Below are 21182 nucleotides of genomic sequence, written 5' to 3' on the forward strand. Positions count from 1 at the left end.
ACAATACAAAACAAAAAAAACTGCCAAAACTTAGACGCAACCAAGATGTCCTTCAGTAGATGATGGATAAAATAGATCCAGAAAACGAGCAGTGCTCAGTGACAGAAAGAAATGAGCTGTGAAGCCATGAAAGGACATAAAGAAGCACACTTGAAATTAATGTAACATTGTGTGTCAGCTACACTGCAATTAAAAGCATTTTTTAAAAAGAAATAGCCACTAAGCATGCAAAGAGATGCCAAATCTTATTACAATTAAAGCTAACGTGAGGGGTGCCTGGGTGGCTTGGTGGCTCAGTTGGTGCGATGCCCGACACTGGCTCAGGTCATGACCTCACATGAGTCAAGCCCCACATCAAGCTTGCTGCTGTCAGCGTAGAGCCCGCTTCAGATCTTCTGTCCCCCTCCCTCTGCCCCTCCCTCGCTTGTACTCTCACTCCCAAAAATAAATAAAACATCAAAAAAATGTTTTTAAGCTAATGTGAATTAAAAAAAAAAAAACAGAAAGGACATGGAAGAAATTTAAATGCATGTTACTAACTGAAAGAAGCCAATCTGAGAAAGCTACGCACTGAATGGTTCCAATCATATGGCATTCTGGAAAAGGCAGAACTAGGAAGACAGTAAAAAGTTCAGTGATTGCTAGAGGTGGAGAGGCAGGGAGGGACGAGCTGGCAGAGCTTATCAGGGGAATTTTTATATCTCTTAAAAGGCAGTGAACCTCTTTTTAGTGATATAATAACTGACCCTTGAACAACATGGCTGAATTACATGGGTCTACATGGATTTTCTTCAATACAGGATAATACTGTAAATGTATTTTCTCTTACGACTTTCTAAATAATGTTTTTTTCTTGAGCTCCCTTTATTGTGAGGATACAGTTCATGATACATACAATGTAGAAAATAGGCGTTAATCAACAGTTAGTGATCAGTAAGGCTTCCAGTCAACAATAGGCTTTAGCAGTTAAGTTTCTGGGGAGTAAAAAGTTACACACGGCTTTCCAATTGAGCAGGGAGTCACTGCCTCTAACCCTTGCGTTGTTCAAGAGTCAACTATGCAATGGTGGATACACGTTACTATACGTTTGTCTGAATCCATAAAATGCACAACACCAAGAGTGAACCCTAATACCAACTACAGGTTTGGATGATGATTTGTAAATGTAGGTTCATTAATTTTAAAGACTGGCCCACTCAGATGGGAATGCTGGCAATAGAAGAGGCTACGCACGTGTGGGGGCAGAGGGCATATGGGAAATCTGTCTTTTTCTCGCAACTCTGGTGTGAATCTAAAACTGCTCTTGAAAAAAACCGGGCAGCTCGTCCTCGGTGCTGTCACTCCCCGGCATCGTGGCCGCCTTCAGACCTTAGGTGAAGCACAGCACCGTCAGAAAGGGAACCAAGAAGTTCATCCAGCACCAGTCAGACCCATGTGTCAAATTAAACTCAACTGGCAGAAACCCAGAGGCACGGAAAATAGAGTGCACAGAAGGTTCAAGGGCCAGATCCTGATGGCCAGCACCGGTTACGGGAGCAACAAGAAAACAAAGCACACGCTCCCCAGTGGCTTCCGGAAGTTCCTCGTCCACGATGTCAAGGAGCTTGAAGCGTTGCTGACGTGCAACAGATCTTACTATGCAGAGACCGCTCACGGGGTCCCTCCAGGAACCACAAAACCACTGTGGAAAGCGCAGCCCCGCCGGCCATGAGACTCACCAATCTCAAGCCAGGCTGTGCAGCAAACAAAATGAACAGACAGCTTATGTGCACGCTGTATTTGTGTCAATAAAACCTTAACACCAAAAAAATGGGTAAAGGACTTGAGTAGACTTTGCTCCAAGGAAAAGACATGAAAAGACATTTCTCCACATGGAAAGACACTCAACATTCATCAGGGAAACACAAATGAAAACCACAGCGACGAGACAGTACTTCACACCTGTTACGACGGCTGTTACCAGGATATCCGAAAATAACAAATGTCCAGGATAGGGAGAAACTGCAACCCTTAGGCAGAGCTGCTCAAAGAAGTAAACAGAGAGTCACCACATGATCCACCAACCCACTTCTGGGTTTACACCCAAAGGAACTCGGAAGCAGGGACTCAAACGGCTACCCGCACACCCGTGTCCGCAGCAGCACGAGTCACAATGGCCGAAAGGTGGAAGCAACCCAAGCGTCTGTCGAAAGAACAGACAAAATGGGATCTATACATACACACGATGGAGTGTTTTTCCGCTTGAAAAAGAAAAGAGGTACCGACACACGCCACAGTCGGGATGAGCCTTGAGAACATCACTCTAATGGAAATGAAGCCAGTCACAAGAGGACAGATGCCGTGCGAATCCACTCACGTGAGGGTACGTGCAAGAGTCAAGTCAAATTCGTAGAGACAGAAAGAAAAGAAGTTAAGAGGGGCTGGAGGTGGAAACTGGGAAATCAGCATCGATGCGGACAGAGCTTCAGTTTGGGAAGACGAAAAAGTTCTGGAGTCGGGCGGCAGTGACAGTCACGTAACAACATGAACGCACTCAACACCACTGTCTGTACACTTAAGTACGGGGGCGCCTGGGGGGCTCAGTCGGTGAAGCGTCCGACTTCGGCTCAGGTCATGATCTCACAGTTTGTGGGTTCGAGTCCCACCTCGGGCTCTGTGCTGATGGCTCAGAGCCTGGAGCCCGCTTCGGATTCTGTGCCTCCCTCTCTCTCTGCCCCTCCCCTGCTCACTCTGTCTCTCTTTCAAAAATAAACATTAAGAAAAATCATTAAAATGGTAAATTTTATCACATGTATTTTACCACAAAAAAGTTACCATAAAGGATTTTTAAGAAATTATTCTGTATTCCATAAAAAACCCTAGAAGAGAAACAAGTCCTGAAGACGCACACAACAGGAATGACGATTTACATCAGAGCAGTGTCGAGGCAAGAGGGAAACGGACAAAGCAGGCGCCAGAAGCAGCACTGACAGCCCTGCTGGGACAGGAGACGCGCGGGAGAAGATGCAGCCGCGCCACCGGCAAGAATGGAAGCGAGACGGAGGCTGGCTGGCCGCAGGGGGTTTGCCTCTCCAGTCGGTGACAGTGAGCACAGAGGCGATGCATGCCCCGCCCTCAGCCAGCGCAGCAAGCCTCTGGTCGGGAAAGCTCTGCCTCTGCCGTGGGCTCTCCAATGCCGTGTGCTGGAGAGACGGCTTAGCACTTAGGTGAAAAAACCCCGCAAGTCCATTTTATTTATTTTTTTTTTTTTCAACGTTTATTTATTTTTGGGACAGAGAGAGACAAAGCATGAACGGGGGAAGGGCAGAGAGAGAGGGAGACACAGAATCAGAAACAGGCTCCAGGCTCCGAGCCGTCAGCCCAGAGCCTGACGCGGGGCTCAAACTCAAGGACCGCGAGATCGTGACCTGGCTGAAGTCGGACGCCCAACCGACTGCGCCACCCAGGCGCCCCGAGTCCATTTTAAAGATACACAAACAAGCTCACCAAAGCGTGGTTTGTAACAGCAAAATAATAAGAATAATAATGAAACCCCACAAAGTCCCTCAAAGATTCAATCACGATACCCATTAACAGTGAACTACTTCCCAATTTATGAAGTATAGAGTAGGTACACATCCAGGAACATAAAAACGTGTAATTTTTTAGATTTGTAAGCTAATTTGTATCATAAAATACTTGCTCGCCAGAAAAAGCTCAAGTACAGTAAAAGTTCCCTGAAAACCTGAAAGTTTCTTGCTGCATCCAACAGTCACGGTTGAGATGTTCACTACACTGTTTTGCCACTTCTAGTCACAAGTAGCTCCCGCTGCACAGCCCACGTCATCCACTGGTGGTGTGAGGGTGTAGGCCCGGATGCCTCCTAAGAATGTGCAGGTGCATCCGTGTGAGGCTACACCGTGGAAGGTCACACATGCCACACAGGCAGTCGAGCACGTGAGGATTCTTCTTCCCACATTGTGCATTCTTGTGAATTTACAGTGCTTTCTATCATGCAAAAGTTTATCGTTGGTACGTAATCAAATTGGAAATATATCCCTTCATGGTTTCCGATGTGCATGTCATAATTAGAAAGGTTTTTGCACCTCACCTGGGTTTTCTAGAGCACTGACAAATTTACTCAAGTGCAGGCAGAAAATATGCACATTTAACTTTTTTTATTGAAGTAGAATTACCATACGAAGTATAACAGGTGTATAATGCTGATTCGACAACTCCATACGTCACCACGATGCAGTCACCCACCGTACAATGCTACCTCGACTTTACTGACGATTCCCTATGTTGTACTTTTCATCATGGTGACTTGTTTTACAATAGGAGGTTTGTACCTCTTAAGCCCCACTTATCTATTTCACCTACCCTCCCTCCTCCCTCTGGCAACCACCAGTTTGTTCTCTGTATAGAAGAGTCTATTTTTTGGTTGGTTGTTTTTTCAATTCCACGTATAAATGAGATCATCTGGTATTTGTCTTTTTCTGTCTGACTTACTTCTTTTAGCATAGTATCTTCTGAGCCTACCCACGTTGCTGTAAATGACCAGCTCTCCCTCTTTAGTATGGCTGAGTGATATTCCGCTGCGGATATACACCCGCACTTAATTTCTGCATAAAGGTGGAAGGACCGAGCCGCACTGACAGAGAGCGCGCAGCTTGACATGAGTGCCTTCATTCGGTCTGTCAGGCAGCCCTCTGTCACCTGCGACCACCCTCAGCTCCCCGAGAGGGAACAGGAGCGCCGCGCGGCCCGGCCTCTGCCGCTGGCGCTGACTGCACCACACCTGTGCATGCCCTGTAGGCAGATGCACAGGCCGCCTGGATGCAGGGTCCTGCCAGGACACTACTTCGTCACAGGTCTGCGTATCCTGTGACAAAGCACTTCAAAATATGCACTTTTCACTAACATATGTTAGTTTGATCATCAGAAAGCAATTTCTACATCGTAGGAAGACGCCACGCAACACAGACTCACCTGGCTCAGCCTCATGTCCATCAAAGTATTCCTCGCTTGGCCGATCTTCCTCATGTCCAGCTCACCTGTGCCAGGTGTCATCAATCCAGGTGTCATTCCACCTGGGTATGGGGTGTTCAGTCCACCTGGATAGGGTGTGTTAAGACCTCCAAATTGCTGGGGGAGGAGGGGGAGAGGACAAAAAACACTGGGTTGCATTTTCATGCACAAGAATCCCATCACTCTGAAATCTTTCCAGGGTAGCCTGATATACATGCAGCTATACAGACTCAGCCACAGTTCAGCTTCTGAACCACAGAAGCACTTACTCTAACACCACCCATGGCTCCCACTACTGATCTCTCTAATGAGGCTAAAGACCTAGTCGCCTTCTTTTCAGATGCTCACAGTTTGTCGAGGATCCACTGAAGTATGGTTCTCTCCAGTCTGTAAATGTTTGGCGAAGAAACTGTCGGGAACGGGAGTCAGCTTCTCATAGCGCGGGTTCCGCTGGCGTTTGTTTCTGGCATCACCAACCTCGGGAATGCTCAGCCACTCTTCTTCTGTGACTTCTGCCAACTTCCTCTGGAAACATTCGACCCCCGAAAAACATGAATTCTCTGGTAGACCTTCATGTGCACATGAAAAACTATGTTCTCCCTGACCCCTGGTCCCCAAATCATCATGGTTTAGAAAGAATTTTGATGCAGAAATTATCTACTTCACTCAAAAAATTCAATGTCTTGGATCTACTCTATTTCACTCAAATGTAAATTGTTCTGTCAAAGCCCAGAAGACTGTGTGGAGAACCTTATGCACAAACAGAATTAAAGTTACTAAGAAAATGAGCTCACAAGTCCCATGTTTTTCAGCAGAGGGAGAAAGAACTTTTTCTTTGCACACATACACATAAAATTAAACCCTAAAGCAGGGACCGTCTGCTATCACATGAATTTAATAAAGAGCAAGCCGGGGCACCTGGGTGGCTCAGTCAGTTGAGCATTCAACTCTCGATTTTGGCTCAGGTCACGATCCCATGGTTGTGGGATGGAGCCCCGTGTCGGACTCCTCACTGAGCAGAGAGCCTGCTTAGGATTTTCTCTCCCCCTCTCTCTCCCCCTCGCCTGCTCATGCTCACTCGCACTCTTTCAAAATAAATAAGTAAATATTTAAAAAGTAAAAAATTAAAAAAGAGCAAAGTTAGTAAAGTCTCATCAATCCTACCCCATTCTCCACTGGGTAACTTAGATGCATGAGAAAGTGCGTGCCACCCATCCACTTACTTTCAGATCTGAGAATTGTTGTTGGATTTTGGGCCGTTCCATTCGGTACTTCTCGATTTCTTCTTTCTCTCTTTGCTCCCTAGGACGTAAAATGTGTGCATCCATTAGAAATACTCGACGTCAAGGCACCTGGGTGGCTCAGTTGGTTAAGCATCCTACTCTTGACTTCAGCTCAGGTCATGATCCCAGGATCATGAGACTGAGGTCTGCATAAGGCTCTGTGCTGGGTATGGAGTCTGATTAAGATTCTCTCTCTCCCTCTCCCTCTGCCCCTTCCCCCACGTTCGCACATGCACACTCTCTCTCAAAAAAAGAGAAATACTGGACGTCAATTCTGAAACGAAATCATTTTATTATTCTTCATTAAGTCACCAAAAGAATAATTCCACACACTCAGCGGCTAAGTCAAATATACTTTAAAGTATCAATGGATACATCCATAATTATATTGACCCAATTATTTACCAAATGAAAACAGGCAGAAATTCACTAAAATAAAAGGAAGCTGGGGGTGCCTGGATGATTCGGCTAAGCATCCAACTCTTGATTTCAGCTCAGGTCATGATCCCGTGCGTGGTTCATGAGATCCAACCCCACATCAGGTTTTGCATTGACAGCACAAAGCCTGCTTAGGATTCTCTCTCTCTCTCTCTCTCTCTCTCTCTCTCTCTCACTGTCCCTCCCCCATGAGCTCAAGTGCACATGCTCTCTCCCCGCTCTCTCTCTCAAAATAAATAAACTTAAAAAAAAGGGGCAGGGGCAGGTTATCTTACCCTGATAAAAATACTTGCATTTGAATATGAGTGCATTGACACCTTTAAAATTCTACAAAATCCCAAAGGTAGATCCATCCTATGAAAACTGAACCACTGTCCTAGTTGCTCACCTGACTCTCAGCCTGTCACTGCTTCCCTCCCTTCCAAGCAGTCAGTGCACCTCTAAAGACAGCTTTCTGCTCCATGTGCCAGAACTAATGGGCTGTCTCATCAATCCGTGCAACTGGCCTTCAGGGACAGAGAGCTACCGGGTTCTGGTGGTTTAGGACCAGGTCTAGGCACTGAGAAGAAATTTATGGGTTACTGTAACAAAGCATCAACCAAGTTAAACAAGAGTTAATGTGACCCACGTAACTAATACTTCCTAACATTGAGATTTACGTTTTCTTCATAAGGTAAAGAGGAAAACACCAGGCACGGGAATGTGTTATGACAAATGACGCGCTTGGAAAAGACCAGCACCTCCCCATAAGCTGGAGACAGTTAGTCCTCATGGCTCCTAATGAAAAGCAACACACATAGGGGAGAAGCTGCCCCCATCAGCTTTTCTGGTCAAACTCATTTTACCTGATTTTAATGCAGCCTCAGGATCCAATTCCCACTCCACAGGGAATACTGTGAGCAGGTTAAGGACACCCGAGGAGATGGGCAGCCACTCCATAACTCACGCCCTGCCACCAAACAACTGATCTCTTCAAAAAGCCAATGGCACAAAAACTTTAAAAAGGCAGGGTAAGGGGACAGACTTAAGAGACAGGAAATGAGGAGTGGTTTTGATTGTATCTTGGTTTGGAAAAGAGCAGTTCTACTATGTTCTGGAGACCAGCAGAAAAATATGCGGGTGCCTGGGTGGCTCAGTTAGTTAAGCGTCCGACTTCAGCTCAGCTCAAGATCTCACGGTTGTTGAGTTTGAGCCCCGTGTCAGGCTCTGTGCTTGCCGACAGCTTGGAGCCTGGAGCCTGCTTCGGATTCTGTGTCTCTCCCTCTCTCTGCCCCTCCCCTGCTCACACTCTGTCTCTATCAAAAATAAATAAACACTGGGGCGCCTGGGTGGCTCAGTCGGTTGAGCATCTGACTTTAGCTCAGGTAATGGTCTCGCAATTTGTGGGTTTGAGCCCCGCATCGGGCTCTGTGCTAACAAACAGCTCAGAGCCTGCAGCCTGCTTCAGATTGTCTGTCTGTCTGTCTGTCTCTCTCTCTCTCTCCCTCCCCTGCTCATGCTCTCCCTCTGACTCTCAAAAATGAATAAATGTTAAAAATAATAAGTAAATGAATAAACATTAAAAAACTTTTTTCTGGGGCGCCTGGGTGGCGCAGTCGGTTAAGCGTCCGACTTCAGCCAGGTCACGATCTCGCGGTCCGGGAGTTCGAGCCCCGCGTCAGGCTCTGGGCTGATGGCTCAGAGCCTGGAGCCTGTTTCCGATTCTGTGTCTCCCTCTCTCTCTGCCCCTCCCCCGTTCATGCTCTGTCTCTCTCTGTCCCAAAAATAAATAAACGTTGAAGAAAAAAAAAAAAAAAAAAAACAACTTTTTTCTTAAGAAAATACGGATATGGGGGCGCCTGGGTGGCGCAGTCGGTTAAGCGTCCGACTTCAGCCAGGTCACGATCTCACGGTCCGTGAGTTCGAGCCCCGCGTCGGGCTCTGGGCTGATGGCTCAGAGCCTGGAGCCTGTTTCCGATGCTGTGTCTCCCTCTCTCTCTGCCCCTCCCCCGTTCATGCTCTGTCTCACTCTGTCCCAAAAATAAATAAACGTTGAAAAAAAAATTAAAAAAAAAAAAAAAAGAAAATACGGATATGGACTGGCTGTCAGGTAGTCATTGGAATAAAGCTTTGGGGTTCATGCTGCTGGGGGCAATAAAGGTGCTGCACCAGTGCAGAGGATAAACTGACCCTGACACGACCCAGCAAAGACCACCAGCAGATGTGGGAGAAGCAAATGTACAAGCTGTGTAGCCAGGGCTGAGACTACATGAGGGCATGGTTGGCTGCACTGTCCCACTGGTTCGTATCGTAAAAAGTACTCCTAACAGAAGTTTTAAAAGTCAAGCATTTTTCCAAAACCACTTAATGAGATGACTTTCTACACGTATCCATGTCCCCCAGTTTTTGAAGTGAATTCTAGAAGACTGAAATTCAACCTTCTTTAATATGCAAAACCACATATACTTAATTACTAGATGTATATAAAATAACGCACGTCTACGTAATAACAAATAACCAGCGTTACAAAAAGCCCTGAACAACTGTATTTCGCCCTTCCAAAATAAAAACTCTACACACATTATGGGAAGTTACTAAACTGCATGTGTAAGAAGCAATGTTAACTATCACTTTCTGGACTTACAACCAAATATAACCCTTTTATCTATGCTTGGTCTCACTGTCCCAATATTCTATAACAAAAACACATTCTTTCAGTATTAAAAAAAAATTACAGCTTTCTTATTTGTAACTTGTTTCATTTTTAAAATTTGTTTTACAAATCATAAAAAACTTACAAAACAATATAACTTATTATGGTTTAAAAGATTATGTGTTCACTTTGTTTTAATTTCCCCAGAAACAGGGTCGGGGAATTCAGAAAGCTGCCATATCAAATGGAGACTGAAGTAACATCAACGAACAGATTTGCTAAACCAAAGTTCAGGGCAAGACACCCACCTGAGAACCCACAGAGAAACCACATCTTCTCTTGAACAGGCCCCCAAGGACAGAGTGCACCTGCTCCCTCCAGGCTCACCGTCACCCATCCCCACCAGCCCAGCCTGACTCCCCACAGTCCCAACGCAGTCCCAGCGCTGTCGTGTGGACCAAGATTCTCAAGCCACAGCCCCTGCCTACAAGGACTTACATATTCATCTCTCATCTTCAGCTAACTTCCAAATTACTTAATAAATATCAACTAACATCACTACACCCCTCTCAAAGACAGTAATCCTGACGTGTGATCAAAACAATCCCTCAAATTCTGTAGATTTCTGGAAAACAATAGAGTTCTTAAGCTCTCCACTCCAGTCCCCAGCCCTAAGACTACGCTCCAACAGCCTGGCACTTATCCAAGTGTGGCTGCCATAAATTAAGATCCAGGTGGCCTCAGAGCTGAGCAGACACGTGCATCTTGCAACTTTTCTCCACATCTGAAGTAAGTCAAAGCAAATATCTCTTCTAAAGTTAGGTAAATACAGGGGCACCTGACTGGCTCAATCAGTGAGCATATGACTCCTGATTTTGGGTGTGAGTTCAAACCCCACGGGTACAGAGATTAGTGCCTGGGTGGCTCAGTCGGTTAAGCATCCAACTTCAGCTCAGGTCATGATCTCACAGTTTGTGGGCTCCAGCTGTGCTGACAGCAGGGAGCCTGGAGCCTGCTTTGGATTCTGTGTCTCCCTCTCTGCCCTTCCTCCACTTGCACTCTCTCTCTCTCAAAAATAAACAAACGTCAAAAAATAAATACAATACAATCTTAATGCAGCACCTGGGAGGCTCAGTTGGTGGAGCGTCCAACTTTGGCTCAGGTCATAATCTCACGGTTCATGGGTCCGAGCCCTGCATTGGGCCCTGCTCTTGACAGTTCAGAGCCTGCCAGGGATTCTCTCTCCCCCCTCTCTCTGTCATTCTCCCAACTCACGCATGCACATTCTCTCTCTCAAAATAAATAAACCATTAAAATAAATAAATAGAATTAAAAGCAAGAGAAAGAAAAAAGGAAGGAGAAAGAGAGTTGGGTAAATACAGTGCAAAGGGCAGAAATTTACATTACCTCCTTTCTTTTCTTCTCTCATCCATCCTTTTATCCAGAGCGGCATAAATAGCATCCGCTTCCTCGTCATCTTTTTCGTAGGGCCCACTGGAGAAGAGGCTCCCAGCATAACCATTAAACTAAGGGCACAACAACATACTTAGAGGGTCAGCTTTACCCCCAACGCAATCCCCACAAGCAGAAACAGAGAACACCTCTAGCTGTAAAACGTTGTTAAACAATTTTTCTCAATCCGACAATCCCAAACTGAGGGAAAATAAAGTCAGTCATCTGTACTGCTCACAAGTATCATGGGCATGAAAGATAAAGGAGCTACCCAGAGGGGAAGGGACCAAGAGACACAGCCAGTGCAGTGCAGGGTCCTGGACTGGGTGCACCAGAAACAAGACACCAGGGGAAAACGGATGGAACGCAAATGAGGCCCACGGGTTAGGTACACAGCCAACAGTGTTGTGTCAATGTTAGTTTCCCGGTTTCAATAACTGTACTAAGGTCACGTGAGATGAGGAGAAGCTAGTGAAGGCATTTTCCACGCGATTTTTGCAAGTTCCCTGGAAGTTTAAAATCATTTCAGAATTGGGGCGCCTGGGTGGCTCCGTCGGTTGAGCGTCCGACTTCAGCTCAGGTCATGATCTCGCGGTCTGTGGGTTCGAGCCCCACGTCGGGCTCTGTGCTGACAGCTCAGAGGCTGGAGCCTGCTTCGGATTCTGTGTCTCCCTCTCTCTCTGCCCCTCCCCTGGCTCACGCTCTCTCTCTCAAAAATGAATAAACGTTAAAAAAAAAATTTTTTTTTTAAATCATTTCAGAATTGAAATTTTTAAAATCTTTTCCTGAGTAAAAATGCCACCTGTTAGAACACACATGAAGAAAACCTCAAATGGCCAAATACTAACTAACTAAGAGAGTATGCACTGAAACAAAATAGAGAATCATCGCCAATTCCACCTGGAATTTTCATTATTAAAAACAAGCCAAGACAAAACCCCAGGGCTAGTACATCTCTTCTGAAGAGACAACAGTGCACGTATCTTTGTCCTGCTCCCTTCCTGCCCTCTGCTGAAGGTACCCTGGGCACAGCAGAGGCGCTAGCTGTACTGGCCTCTCTGAGCCCGTCGCCAGAGATGCCAAGGACACACGGGGTCAAGAAGCTGGCCGGCCCTTCTGGGGACTGGCTGGGAGCGCGCCACAAGTCACCTCATCGTAGTTGGTGTCATTCAGATCCTCATCGTCATCATCCGCAGCTTGGCTTTTCTTCATCTGGTCCCCGACGGTCCTCTTGCCCGGGGGCGCGTGGCGGTCATCCACAGGGTCATTTGCGTCCCGGGCGGGCCCAATGTCTGACCGGGTGGTGAAGCCAGTGGCACTGCAGGAGACCCCAAGACACCCATTTACCCAGGCGAACTTGTTCCTTTGTTCTCCCTCCACAGTCCCCGCTTAATAACCCCTCTTTTTCTCACATCTCTGGGAAGGCACCAAAGCGCCAGGCAGTAAGGAACCAAGCACGCTGCGCTCGCCAACGTTACTAGTCTGTTCTCTTCGGGACAGAAAGCTTCCGACCTACCTACGCTGAGGAGGTTACCAAGGCCGCACCTTCTCCTTGAGAGACTCACCAGAGCATCAGACCTCCCTCTGCCCAGGTTCCTGCCTCCCATTTCCAATAACCTGCTGATCGCGTCCCCCACACATCCAAGGAGGCCCTCAGCCCCGATGTGACCCAACCAGAATTCCTTCTCTGTGCTTATCCTGCAGCCGCCCTGGGGTGTTTCCAAGTACCGGGCGGGCACCAGACCACCGGCCTCACCTCCGTGCCTTCTTCTCCATCCCCTCGGTACCAAGTTCTACTGAGTCTACCTCTGAAACCCCTCCTCCCCAAACCTTGACTCCCATCACAGCCGGGAACCAACTTCGCTACCCCTGCCTCTAGCCTTCTTCTCGTTTCAGCGCAGCCTGACCACGGCGCTCTGACGGCTCCGTCTCTCCCACAGGAACTCCGGCCCCTCCACCCCTGCACCTTCCACCCAACAGACCCCCTTGAGAGTCCCTCAGCTTCCTCCACACCAGGCCTTTTTTCTTCACCACCCAGCACACAGTGTCAGTCACACACATTTCTACATCCCTAAATCCCAATCTTCTGCCAAATGGGGCTCAAATGCTACCACTCGATAGAGCATTCCCTGACCGCTGGGACCCAAGAGTTCCAAATTTTTAGGGGCACCTGCATGGCTCAGTGGGTTAAGCATCGACTCTTTTTTTTTAATGTTTATTTATATTTGAGAGAGAGACAGAGTGTGAGCAGGGAAGGGGCAGAGAGAGAGGGAGACACAGAATCCGAAGCAGGCTCCAGGCTCTGGGCTGTCAGCACAGAGCCCAATGCGGGGCTCGGACTCACAAACCGTGAGATCATGACCTGAGCCGAAGTCGGGCACTCAACTGACTGAGCCCCCCAGGCATCCCTGCGTTGACTGCTGATCACAGTCTGTGAGTTCAATCAAGCCCCACATCCAATGCCTCACTGACAGCGTGGAGACTGCTTGGGACTCTCTCTCTCCCTCTCCTTCTGCCCTTCCCCTCATGTACATGCGCGCTCTCTCTCTGTCTCTGTCTCTCTCAAAACAAATAAACTTTAGGGAAAAAAAGGCTTAAAAACGAATCTGTTCCTCTTTATATATTTAGTAATGCAAAGACCTCACCTCTCCCGGTAGGAGGTCTTCTGAAGATGATGCCAGTGAGACTTGTGTGTTTCCCACTCCAACCTTAACCCCCCACAGGGCAACCTGATAGCTTCCCTAAACAAATGAATAACCAAACAAATAGAATGATGATGACTGCTCACTTATTCAACCTCTTGTGACAGTAATCCGTGTGACAGGCGCGGGAGACCCAGTCACAAGCCTCACAGATGCCCTGCGTGCCTGAGCTGAGAGTTCCAACACCCAGTGTATGACGACCAACACCACGGGGAAAGAAGGGGGCACTGGGAGCCGCCACACAGAGGAATCTGGCCGGGAAAGGATCACTTATGCTTTCGACAAGGGTGTGGGGTCTGCCTGGCCTGGGGAGAGTAGCCGCGGTGTTCCTACGACCCGTCAAAGATTCCCGTAGTCCTCACTGCAGACCTGCTCACAGATCATCTTACAGATCCAAACACGGGCTCACCACCAACGCATGGTCAAAGCCCAAGCCTCGCGTCGTCTAGGGAGCAAGCAGAAGTGGTACTCAGCTCTGGTCCACCCCAAAGCATCATTCTTCTACATGGATTAAACCAAGCCCAGGGACGTCTTGCAAACAGTGTGGCCACAGATCCTAATCTGTCAACCCTCTCGAGAAATCTTCCCCGTCGCCAAGCTCCCCAAATCCGACTGATTCCCGAGGAGAAGCGTCGGGTAGTGCGGACGGTCTTGTCCGGGCCCGGGCCGGCCCCTAGCCCCTCTTCCCCAAGCGCGCGCGGCCCGCTCTGCTCGCCGGCTCCCTCCCCTCAAGCGCCGCGGCTCGCCCCCAGCCTTACCCCCGGCCCAGCCCCGGCACATAGCCGAGAGGAGCGGGCATGCCCAAGAACGGCTTCTTCTTCTTGTTCATGGCGCCGGTGACGACCACCGCCGGAGAGGAAGAGGGGACGGAGGCCGCGACCGCAGGCAAAAGACCACAGACGTCCCAGGCTCCTCAGCAGGAAGAGCTCCCGGGCCCTGCGTCACCCGCGCCCCGGAAGCAAAGGTTGCCGGCCGCACGAAGCCCCGCCCACTCCGCATTCCTCGGGCGGAAGTTCCTGAAAACCGACTTCCGGCACCGGCGATGGGGCGGGGATGTGGCAGGCGCACGCGCGGGGCGCCTGATAGTGGGGAGGCGTGCGAGCTGCCCAGCTGGAGACCTCCTGGAGCGACATCATCCTGGAAAAAAACCTGCAGGACCTCAAAACTCAGCCTGGGGCATCTTTACTTACTGCGTGCTTTCGACGCATTTCCGAGGAGACCTGCCTGCATGAGCGGGACCCATGGGTCCCCTCCCCGAGTCCGCCTGACCGCCGGGGACCGCTCATAATCAGGCCTAGCCATTCACCTTTCCCTTCAGAATCGTCCTGGCCCTGGGGCAGGCCTTAACACATCTGAGCGGGGCTGCACCTGACTAGTTGTGGACAGCTTGTGTGCGGTGTATGTGTCCTGATCGTGGGCACACCTGTCTGCTCGTGCCCCAGGGTGCAGGCTGCTGTTCTAGCTCTCAGCGCTCAGGTTCCCCGGGCTCCAGTTCAGGCACCAGTCCCTGTACAGGCTCCACTCCCACCCCCACCACACCTTGAACATGGCAGTGAGGGCAGAAGCGCAGCCCCTACAGGGCCAATTGGCGAAAATAAGTAAAGGCAGTAGATATGTTGGGAACAATTCGGTATGTGGGCATGCGTGGCCACAGCATGTGGATGAATTCGGTGCAGATCTCTACTTGCGTGTGTTGGTGGACATGGGTACCAGTCAGATCACCTGTGCTCGTGTTTCAGGTGGACATACATGACGACTCTGCATACGTTTCTGTATCTCCGCGTGTACCTTTGCTCATTCTGTGGGACATCCTCCAGCAGCCCACATACACCTGGGGAGAGTGCTCAGACTTGGCAGAGCAAGCGAAACTCAGTGGGTAGCCTCTGGACAGGGCAGCCCCCAGCCCACCCTAGCACTTCTCAGCGGCGTCCTGGAACAAACACATCCCTCCTGCCTGCTGCAGCCTCCTTGGAGCTTCTCTCTCCTCCCCATTCCCAGCCAACCCCCTTTTGGTGCCACATCCTGAGCACTGAGTCAGATTCTGGGGCTACAGAGGGAAGGGGAGAGACCCTGGCTGTCTTCCTGGAGTTCACATTGTGGTGGGGGTTAAGAGAGGGTCTAGGGGAGCAAGTGCCCATTTGAGGAGAGATCTCTGGATAGGTGTGGAGAATGCGTAAATAAAGGAGTGAGTCGGTAATCTGAGGTAGGAGAATGAAGGGAAGTGGTTGCAAGGCATCGGTCTGGCCTTTGACCTGGGCTCCGGTGGACAGAAGATCCCAGGAGCAGGTAGGATACTCCCCTCCTACCCCTTCCTTCCCCGCGCGAAAGATCGCATCTTTATTTCCCTGCCTCAGAAGCCCCTTCAGACGTCTGGATCCCGTATAGGTGCACAGAATCACTGTTCCTTGAAGCCATGCCCAGGTGCCTAAGGTCGTCCCTTACCCTGGCAGACACCCTTTGCATACGCAGACCTGCGCGCCGCCGACACACCTCGGAGCTCCCGGAGCGCGCCCAGCACTCAGGGCTCAGAGGCAGGTGCCTCGCCGCGCAGACTCGCCGGGCGCGGGGACCGGCTCGGGCGCGGGGCCGGCTGGGGCGGGGCAGCGGCGCGCGTTCCCCGCCGGCCACACGGGCCGCCTTGCGCCCGGCGAGGGGCGTGTGCACGGGCCCGGGATCCTTGGGCCCCATGTTCACGGAGCTAAGGACCAAGCTGAGCCCCCCGCGAGGCCGCGCCGGGGCTGTGCGCGCCGGCTTCGGGGAGCGCCGGGATGTGGACGGTGAGCAGGGCTTCGGGGATATCGCAGGTTGGGGGCTCGAGGACCGAGAGGAACGGGGGCGGGAACTGGCGGACTCCAAGTGGCGGCTTGGCGCGGACTGGGGGGGCGCGTCCTTGCCGAACGGGGTCTCCGGTGTCTTTGTCCTGAGCTGGGGCGGTGGGGCGGGTAGCCTCAGGCCTCCGGGATCAGCGCACCCTTGGCTGGAAGGAGGTTATGGGCTGGGGCTCCTGTCCTCAGGCTCGCACCATCCTGCGGTCACCTTTTCCATCGCGCGAGCTCCCCTTCCTTCCCCATCTCTTGCAGTGGGGCCGAGAGGGAGCCGAGGCCACAGTCGGGCTTGGGCGCCCCCGCCCCATTTTATGCTGGAATTCTGACGTTGGGGCTAAGAGGGAGGGACGGAACGACCGGCAGACGGACGGAAAGATGGAGATCCCTCCTGGTGCTGGGCAGGAAATGGGCGGGGCCCGGCTGTACCCTGACAGGTGCAGCGCGCTCGGTGGCGTCCGACTGGTTCGCCCAGAGCTTAGCTCTGGGGCCCCGGCCCTGCACGGCTCCGCTCGCGAGGCCCTGAGACGCGACGCCGAGCGGCACAGGCACCTGTGTCCTGAAAGATTTATTAATCTTTTTCCACGATACTAGAAGCCACAACGGGGCAGCCACACCACACCTGGACCTCAATTTTAGAGTCACCTGGTGTCATCCGATTCCAGAACGTTGTAAGAATGAAGGGGGGACGTTAAGTCGGAGGAGTCTTAAGGGCTAGAAGGAGGGGAAGTAATGGGTTTTCCCCAATACCGAGACCTCTTGGGCACAACCCCAAACCCTGCCCTCAGTTGCGGCTGCGAGGTTGTGTCCATGGGAGGCAGGGTCTCTCATTCTGCTGAGAGCCAGTGGGGCAAGCGCCCTGGCCAAGAACCTGATTCTGCCTGCTGAGTTGGGGCCTGGATGCTGTAAAGATGAGGGCACACCTGGGCCCTATCTCTCCCTAGGGTTCTGTTGACGTGTGGATACCACACAGAGCCTTTGTCCACCCACCCACCCACCCACCCATTAATCCACAGTATTTCTGGGCACCTCCTTTGTGCCCAGACCTGTGCAAGGTGTTGGGAGGAGCTCATCGGGGTGTCTGCCCTCCCATGACCTATGTCAGCAACAAGCCCAGAAATGAGAGTGAAACTGAAACTTCAAGAGTAAAATGAAGTCTGTGTGGGGAATAGAGGGTGCAAGGTGTCACTGGGCCCTCTGAGCATACGGCTGGACCCTGCACAACTGTGCTGAGCAGCCCATGCCCTCTGGAAGCCCACTATCCCCAGGAGCTGTCCTGGGCCAAGGGCTCTGCGGCAGGTGGAGGAGAGCCATCCTGGTTGTTGGCTGACCCGGAGTTCATTCAGGCCTCTTGTTGGTGGGTCAGCAGATGAGCAGAGCACAACAGGGCAGGAGCCAAGTCTCAGATGCTAGGTATGGCTGCAGAGACGGGGTGCCCTCACTGGTGAGGGGCAGGCAGCATACTCAGGGGGTTCCCACCATGCAGGCTCTCCCAGGACGTAGGGGCCAGTGCTCCCTCACAAGCAGGTCCTGTCTTTGTGCCCCACTCTGGCTCAGCACGTGTCAGCCCAAGGCAAGGGCAAGATCAGGCCTGACTCAGGATAGCCCCTCGCCAGGCTATAAGTCTGAAGCTCCCTGGTGGGCACATTTATTCTCTAATCTAAGCACAGTCCTGTTCCCCAGAGTATGAACTGTGTACTCAGAAAAGGAAAGGTGTTTCTAGGTCGTCATCCTTGGGCTGGGTGGGTGCTCAAGACAGCTCTTGTGTACTTCCTTTCTGCCTTTGGGGGGTTGGGAACCTCTAACTGGGAAGGTGGCTCTCTGTGTTGGGAGGGAAGATGGGTTGGGCAGGGAGCTGGTTTGCAGAGAGAGGGTCCTCTGGCCCTGTCCCTGACCACTCTGACCAGGCATCCGTGCTCTACAGCCACGGCACACTTCAGCTTCTGCCGAACCCTCCTGGATCACACAGTGTCCACTGAGAGCATCCCTTGTCACCTGCCTCGGACGCCAGGCACCAGCCTCACGTGGCACGACTCCCGTAGCCAGAGGGCCGCTGGCGGCCGGCCAGTCAAGCTCCTGCAGCAGCCTGGCACAGAGGCCCCCCAGGTACCCACCCAGCATACCCACCTCAGCCCCTGCCCTCCCCATCACCTCACTCCACCTGCCACCCATCTCCCCTGCAGGGCCGGCTATACTCCGACCACTATGGTCTGTACCACACAAGTCCCTCACTGGGTGGCCTGACGAGGCCTGTGGTTCTGTGGAGTCAGCAGGACGTCTGCAAGTGGCTCAAGAAGCACTGTCCCCACAACTACCTCGTCTACGTGGAGGCCTTCTCCCAGCACGCCATCACAGGTACCCTCGGTTGCTCGGGGTGTGAGGGGCGTAAGGATCCCCTGGAGAGCCCCCCTCAGCCTGCCTCAGTTTCTTTTGCTATCATTTCTTCCTGTCTTCTGTTTCCTTCTAGTCAACCTCTCCTTCTAGGTTTGTCTCTTTGCAGAATCTGCCATTGCCTCCCCAGTGCATTTCTATCTTTTTCTGGCTTTTCTCTGCCCCGGCTCTGTCCGTCCTTGCCTTTCCTCTGCCTATCCCCCTCTTTCCTCTCCTTATTTCTCTGTCTCTGCCTCTCTTTCTCTTTAAGTCTATGTCCCCCTCTTCTCCCCCCCACTTCTGCCTTGGCTCTTAATGCTCCTTGCGTGTTGACCTTGGCTTGACCCCTCCTCCCCTCTCTCCCAGGCCGGGCGCTGCTCAGGCTGAATGGGGAGAAACTGCAGCGGATGGGGCTGGCACAGGAGGCGCAGCGGCAGGAGGTGCTGCAGCAGGTGCTGCGCCTGCAGGTGCGCGAGGAGGGGCGGAGCCTGCAGCTGCTGAGCCAAGGTCAGTGGGAGGAGCCAGGGGGCCCTGAGAGTCTTGGGGGAGGGGGGGGCAGGGGGAGAGGCTGGGCCATGGGGCCAAGAGGAGGGTGGGTGAGTTGACCTCAGGGGGGCGGCTGTAGGACGCTGGTAAGGGCCATCCTGTGCCTGGCAGAGTGGAAGATGCCAGAGATCTCCACCCCTCCTCACCCCTACCCACCTCGTAGCCTCCTTTGGAAACATGTCCTAGCTGCTGCCTGAGGCTTGAACCCCAGACCCCAGCACTGTGACCGGAGCCTGTGGCAAGGATGATGCATAGCTGGCACACAGCCCCTCTCGGACCCTGCAGGAGGCCCGAGGGGCTGAGCCCAGCCCGATGGACAGGTGGGACCAGGATTGCCATCTCTGGCTGTGCATTCTGGGCCGTTGAGCAGGTGCGGGCTGCTTGGGTGTGGCCCTTCCTTGCAGGACCTGAGCCCAAATGCACCCTCTGGTGCTGCTGGCAGCGTGTGGGGCAGCTACGTGGAGCCAGAGCAGGGTCTGGTTATCCCCCTAGACTCCCGGGGAGTCCGTTTATTTATATTCCCTTCACCCACACTGATGCCTGTGCCCCTGTTGCCTGCTGAATCATGCTTCCTTTGAGCATCCTGCCCTCCCCCAGGGCAAGAGGTCTGTCTGTCTGCCCATTTGTCCAGTTCTACACCCTCACCCAGCATCTAGAGGACAGGCGGAATAAGCTGTGGAAGCTCCCTCTGGCGAGTGCCCTCCCCTACCCCACCCGGATAATCAGCAGCAGCCGCATCCCCAGGCACACCATGCCAAGTGCGTGCCCTCGTGATTTCTGAAACCCTCGCCACGCCCCCATCTGTTCCCGGGAACTGTGGCAAGAGAGGTCTGGGGGTTGCTCAGGCGCCCAAGACCTAACCCAGCACTATGAGCACCCTATGACGGGGATCAGACCCAGCTGTCTCCTGGCCTTGGGTTTGGGTGTCCCCCCTCCTCCCACGGTTGCGGAGGCTGCCTCTGAGGGACTGTTGTGGGCATGTATTCTCACTGCTCCTCTCCCAAGAAAATGTGAATTCACACAAGAGACTGTCCTGAGGGCTGTGCCCCCGACCCCTGCCCACCAGAGACCCAGCCAGCACCTGAGCAACCACTCTGTGAGCCAGAGGGCCCAAGGTTTGGGACTGGTGCTGCCCAGCAGAGGGACAGTGAGGGCAGTCCTGGTAGCCCCCACCTTCTTGTTCCTCTGCCTGCCCACTCCCCTAGGGAGCCCTGAAAATCTCAGGGATTGAGGCTGAGCCTCCAGCCTCCTCTCTGTGCCCCAAGCCGGCCTCCAGATGGGAAGTGGCTTGTTGCAGGTCCCGAGTGGGATTTGGATAACTGGCCTGGTGCCCCCTATCCCGCGGGCCCCAGTAGGAAGCCCCCTCGTCCTTTCTGGCCACCCTGATTGCCACAGCCTGCCTTGTGCCATCACAACGTTGTCTTCTCCAGGGGGCCCTTCCTATCACTGTCGCAGTCTTTTCCCTCCTTTGTCTTGCCCCCCACCCTGCCATGCTTGTCTTGTCTTCTTTGTTTTGCGCTTTTTTATATTCTGACAAAGACCAGAAATAAACCTGGTTCTCAACTGCCCCAGTGTGGTGTTTGGCTCAGGCCAACTGGGTGTTGGAGAGTGGGAAGAGTCCTGGATGGAGGGCCCCTGGCTGTGGGAGGAGGCGGTGCCCGGTGCCCAGTTCAGGTGCCTCCACAGGGCCACTAGGGGGCAGTGGTGTCGCATCTTGACAGCACACCTGTTTACCCCAGGGCCGGGTGGGGAATCCTGGGCTCAGCCCGGTGGACTGCAGCCAGATGCACGGACACAGGTGAGTTACTTTCCTGGGGCCTCCATAACGAATGACAGCTGGGAAGCTTAACACAACAGAAACTGATTTCATCACAGTAATGCAGGCTACCAGTCTGAAAACCAGCAGGACCACAGTCCCTCCCGGAGC

At 52.1% G+C, this 21182-nt stretch overlaps 2 protein-coding genes across 2 annotated transcripts in view; one reads left to right on the forward strand and one right to left on the reverse strand.

The window, feature by feature from the left end:
• The window catches only part of PRPF6 (pre-mRNA processing factor 6), a 48376-nt gene extending 33902 nt beyond the window's left edge, over positions 1–14474 (reverse strand). The window contains exons 1-6 of the mRNA XM_047852323.1: positions 14276–14474; positions 11965–12133; positions 10771–10889; positions 6234–6312; positions 5359–5535; positions 4972–5127 (exon numbers count right to left, since the gene is read on the reverse strand). Of these exons, the coding sequence (XP_047708279.1) occupies positions 4972–5127; positions 5359–5535; positions 6234–6312; positions 10771–10889; positions 11965–12133; positions 14276–14346 (771 nt within the window). The 5' untranslated portion in view covers positions 14347–14474. The remainder of the gene's footprint in view (positions 1–4971; positions 5128–5358; positions 5536–6233; positions 6313–10770; positions 10890–11964; positions 12134–14275) is intronic.
• Positions 14475–14581: 107 nt separating this feature from the next.
• SAMD10 (sterile alpha motif domain containing 10) lies at positions 14582–20820 on the forward strand. The gene is made up of 5 exons (XM_047852324.1): positions 14582–16294; positions 18264–18445; positions 18523–18694; positions 19076–19216; positions 19419–20820. The coding sequence occupies exons 1-5, from the start codon at positions 15931–15933 to the stop codon at positions 19439–19441; spliced, it is 882 nt and encodes a 293-aa protein (XP_047708280.1). The 5' UTR covers positions 14582–15930; the 3' UTR covers positions 19442–20820.
• The last annotated feature ends 362 nt before the right edge of the window (positions 20821–21182 follow it).

The sequence above is a fragment of the Prionailurus viverrinus genome, chromosome A3 (assembly GCF_022837055.1).
Source record: "Prionailurus viverrinus isolate Anna chromosome A3, UM_Priviv_1.0, whole genome shotgun sequence".
Lineage (NCBI taxonomy): Eukaryota > Metazoa > Chordata > Mammalia > Carnivora > Felidae > Prionailurus > Prionailurus viverrinus.

Coding starts and splice junctions, on each gene's coding strand:
- SAMD10 (XM_047852324.1), top strand. CDS start 15,931: ATGCCCAGGTGCCTAAGGTCGTCCCTTACCCTGGCAGACACCCTTTGC. Junction 18,695..19,075: donor CTCCCAGCACGCCATCACAG/GTACCCTCGGTT, acceptor CCTCTCTCCCAG/GCCGGGCGCTGCTCAGGCTG. Junction 19,217..19,418: donor CCTGCAGCTGCTGAGCCAAG/GTCAGTGGGAGG, acceptor CCCACCTCGTAG/CCTCCTTTGGAAACATGTCC.